This window comes from Malurus melanocephalus, unplaced genomic scaffold, assembly GCF_030028575.1.
Source record: "Malurus melanocephalus ecotype Western Australia unplaced genomic scaffold, MMel_1.1 scaffold_638, whole genome shotgun sequence".
Classification (NCBI taxonomy): Eukaryota; Metazoa; Chordata; class Aves; order Passeriformes; family Maluridae; genus Malurus; species Malurus melanocephalus.
The window spans coordinates 155,035-159,497 of record NW_026623870.1 but is presented as its reverse complement, the minus strand read 5'-3'; the positions used below and the strand labels follow the sequence as shown (position 1 = coordinate 159,497).

The 4,463-nt window shown below is 54.0% G+C and overlaps 1 protein-coding gene across 3 annotated transcripts in view; it reads right to left on the bottom strand.

The window, feature by feature from the left end:
* Window positions 1-1,812, bottom strand: part of LOC130583893 (interferon alpha-inducible protein 27-like protein 2A) — a 5,189-nt gene extending 3,377 nt beyond the window's left edge. For 2 of the 3 annotated variants that reach the window (XM_057383534.1, XM_057383535.1), the window contains exons 1-2: window positions 1,652-1,811; window positions 1,288-1,353 (exon numbers count right to left, since the gene is read on the bottom strand). In XM_057383534.1, coding sequence (XP_057239517.1) covers window positions 1,288-1,353; window positions 1,652-1,655 — 70 coding nt within the window. In that variant the 5' untranslated portion in view covers window positions 1,656-1,811. Of the gene's footprint in view, window positions 1-1,287; window positions 1,354-1,651 lie in introns of all 3 variants that reach the window. The other variant, XM_057383536.1, reaches the window with a different exon arrangement.
* Window positions 1,813-4,463: the final 2,651 nt, after the last annotated feature.

The following is a 4,463-nucleotide window of genomic DNA, read 5'->3' as shown; positions in this document are numbered from 1 at the left end:
TCTGGCACCTGATATAAATTTATTTGGATTCCAAGTGGCTGATCCATAGAGTTGTAATTCTCTCTGGTAGCCATTCATCTTTTCCCCATTTTTGGGTGCTCCCTTCAGCCAAGGATGTATGAATTGACTGCTTTTTTTCTGCACAAAGCAGAGGTTGATGTTCTCCCCACAGCCTCTGCCTGGCCTTGAACTTCACCATGGCCATTGGCTTCCATCCAGGTATTGGGTGGGTTTGTTATAAACTCTGATTCACCTTGTGCTGGTGACAGGTGACAGACTGGGTTGGCAAGTGCTGCATGTCCCACACCGTGCCCCATGGGTGACCTCAGGGCTCTCCCCACACTCAGCTCAGTTTCAATTCCTGTGTTCTCTCTATTTAACCACCTAAAATAAATGGATTACGCAGCAGTGTTGATAAACAAGGCAGCATAGCATTTCCCCAGCACCCCGAACTTCGTCCTCCCTGGGTGATGCCAGCAGCGTGTCCAGGGCCTGAGGTGGCCATGGGAGCAGGGTCCAGGTTCGAGGGTTCCCGGTGTGACCCCGGGTGTGGTGACACCCAATGGAGCATCTCTGGGGGATCTGCTCCTCCTTGGGGTGCTCCCCCTTTCTAGGGGGAACAGTGGGGGTGCTGATGCTTAGGCTGGGCCAGTCCAGGCTGATTTCTCTTCCTCAGGGCAAGAGGACTCCTCACAACCAGGGGCTGTCCTGTTGGCCACTGCGCTGCTTTGGGCTGGGGTAGAGGGAATTTTCCCCCCGTGTTTGGGGTTTGTGCCAAAGCCGGCTCGGTGATGCAGAGATGTTCTGTTAGGGCTGAGCGTGCCCAGGGCCGGGGCCTTTCCTGCCCCTCCTTTGGCCATGCTGGGGAGGGATTTGAGATGTGGGGAAGGAATTTGGGATGTAGGGGAGGGATTTGGGATGTGGGGAAGGGATTTGGGATGTAGGGGAGGGATTTGGGAGGAGACACGGCAGGAACAGGTGATCCCAGCGGGATACCCCAGACCGTGTGATATAAAACGAGAGGATGAAGAAGGAAGGAGGGCATTTTGAGGTGATGGTTTTTCTCTTTCCCCGGTCTCTGTTCCATGTGACGAGGCCCTGCTCTCCTGGAGCTGCTGAACCCCTCCCTGCCCGCGGCAAGCAGCGAATGAACTCCCRGGTTTGCTTTGCTGGCGTGCGCGGCTCTCGCTTTCCCTGTACAACTGTAGATTGCAACCCACGAATTTCCTGGCTTTTACCCTTCCATTCTCTCTCTGATCCCGTGCTCATCCCGTGCCAGGCACTCACCTACATATGCACATGCGATGATGAGTACACAGAGCACCGTGGTTACGCTTGCAGTGGTGACTACACCTGCACGTAAAAAGAAAAATCATCCAAGGGGAGGAATGGGGCACTAACACTCGCCCCGGGTCGAGCCCGGAGCCCTGTGCCGGGCAGGGCAGGGCTCGGTGGCAGCAGCAGCGCTTCCAGCGCCTCCCTCCTACAGCCCTGAGCACTGGGAACCCCGGGAATCCCGTGAAACGGGACGGGCCTCGCTGCTCCCCGGCTGGGAGGAGACAGCAGAAGGGGCCAAGCAGAGTCCCCGTGTGTCCCCCACCGTGTCCCCTGCAGGACCCACCCCCTCCACCCCACGAGCCACCCAACTCACCCATGGTGGGCTGGCCTGGAGCGAGCGCTGCGCTGTGTCCTCGGTGAGCCCGTTCCTTTGGGGAGCCAGAACAAGGCTTGTTGTCGTTGGTGTAAGGTGAGGCCGGCGGGGCTTTGCTGCCCTGCACGGTCGCCCCCTGCCACCCTTCTCCCACACCGCGGCCACCCCACAGCAGAGCACCCACAGTCCCCGCCCTGCCCGGCCCGAGGTTCCACGAGGTGAGCAGCGCCCCGCTTTGTCTCTCTGTCAGAAGAAGGGTTCTGTCCCCAAATACCCACCGCGGGTGCTCCGAACCTGTGCTACGTGTACTGTGATCCGAGGGTCAAAGTGATGCAGGTATGATTCCGACAGGGAATTCTGGGACAGGTAATATACGATAAATTGCTCGTGGCTGAGTTTCGCTTTCTCCTTAACTCTTGGTGTTGCTGTTTCTGCTGGGCCGGGGCTCCCCCGTCCTCGGGGGTCGGACCCTGGAGGAGTCCCCGCAGGGATCCCTTTCCCCCCGAACGCCTCGGACGGGAGCTGCGGGGGCTGCGGGGGAGGACACATCCGAGCGGGGGCTCCTCACTGCCCGGGCTCCTGCGGCATCTCGGGGCGTTTCCCGAGCAGGGTGGGACCGCTGAAACTGCGCGNGCACGCTCAGCCCTAACAGAACATCTCTGCATCACCGAGCCGGCTTTGGCACAAACCCCAAACACGGGGGGAAAATTCCCTCTACCCCAGCCCAAAGCAGCGCAGTGGCCAACAGGACAGCCCCTGGTTGTGAGGAGTCCTCTTGCCCTGAGGAAGAGAAATCAGCCTGGACTGGCCCAGCCTAAGCATCAGCACCCCCACTGTTCCCCCTAGAAAGGGGGAGCACCCCAAGGAGGAGCAGATCCCCCAGAGATGCTCCATTGGGTGTCACCACACCCGGGGTCACACCGGGAACCCTCGAACCTGGACCCTGCTCCCATGGCCACCTCAGGCCCTGGACACGCTGCTGGCATCACCCAGGGAGGACGAAGTTCGGGGTGCTGGGGAAATGCTATGCTGCCTTGTTTATCAACACTGCTGCGTAATCCATTTATTTTAGGTGGTTAAATAGAGAGAACACAGGAATTGAAACTGAGCTGAGTGTGGGGAGAGCCCTGAGGTCACCCATGGGGCACGGTGTGGGACATGCAGCACTTGCCAACCCAGTCTGTCACCTGTCACCAGCACAAGGTGAATCAGAGTTTATAACAAACCCACCCAATACCTGGATGGAAGCCAATGGCCATGGTGAAGTTCAAGGCCAGGCAGAGGCTGTGGGGAGAACATCAACCTCTGCTTTGTGCAGAAAAAAAGCAGTCAATTCATACATCCTTGGCTGAAGGGAGCACCCAAAAATGGGGAAAAGATGAATGGCTACCAGAGAGAATTACAACACTATGGATCAGCCACATGGAATCCAAATAAATTTATATCAGGTGCCAGAAAACACATTTATAATTTGAATCGGATAATTAGGTTACAAGCTGTCTTTGAAATAATTACCAACCGGACAACTACAGCTCTTGAACTTCTTGCTGATCAATCCACTCAGATGAGGGATGAGATATTCCAACATGGGATGGTACTGGATCATTTATGAGCAGAAGAAAGGGGAGTGGGTGGAAAATTAAATGACTCAAACTGCTGTTTACAAATAGATGACAATGGAAAAGTGGTAAAACAAATAACAAAGGGAGTAAGAACGTTAGATCATGTACCCGTCCAAACATGGAAAGGATGGACATGGGACATGTTTTTGTGGTTACCTGGTGGATTGTGGGTGAAATGAATGCTTTTTTTCCTCTTATGTCCTATAGCAACTTTAATTGCTTTACCTTGCATGATGCCTTGCTTAGTGCAGTTCATTCAGCACATGATCAAGGGGATGCAGGGAGTGGCCATGCCCACTGATCCAGAAATGGCTACAAAAAGGCGGAAAATTATGCCACTGCAAAAAAATCACAAATTCAAAAAAGACTCAGGAAGAGAAAATTAAGTCAGTGGTAATTAAGGTTTGTAAAGACAAATAATGAGAAGACAAGAAGAGGAGGGATTGAAAGGAATAAAAGGGAGATGTCTTTACAAACAAATTATGGGATCAGCTGGTAGATAAGGCCAGATACTGATAGGTGAAAGGAGCAATGGCAGAAACCATAAATTCCATAGGAATTCCACCAATTAACACAGACTGTTCCTCACCCAAGACAGTGATAAATCCCTGGACTTACAGAAAAAGAACAGAGACACAAAGAAAAAAGGGGGAAATGCACATTAGTTGGGGGTCTGTATTATGGGATTCGGGGAGTCTGTACCTCTCAAATACCTCAGCCAATGGGGAAAGAGAGAGGGAAATGTGGCCGGGAATTTGTAATAAAAAGTAGGCTGCACGCTCTAACAATTTGGAAGAACCCATGGAAATGTCCCATGGCCTCGCCATTTATTTGAATAAAGGACTCCTCTGTCTCCTTTTTGGATATAAACCTCTGGAGTTGCAGGATTAATTTTCCTGAGACCACCAAATTCTTGCGTGGCTTTTGTCCTCTGAGGGGCCGAGGGCTGCAGGAAAGGATCCACCAGAGAGTGTCGGGTCAGCAGATTTTTCGAGAAGTTCCGAAAACCGCTCGCCAAGTTTCGCTTTCTCTTTAACCCTTGGTGTTGCTGTTTCTGCTGGGCCGGGGCTCCCCCATCCTCGGGGGTCGGACCCTGGAGGGGTCCCCGCAGGGAGCCCTTTCCCCCCGAACGCCTCGGACGGGAGGTGCGGGGGCTGCGRGGGAGGACACATCCGAGCGGGGGCTCCTCA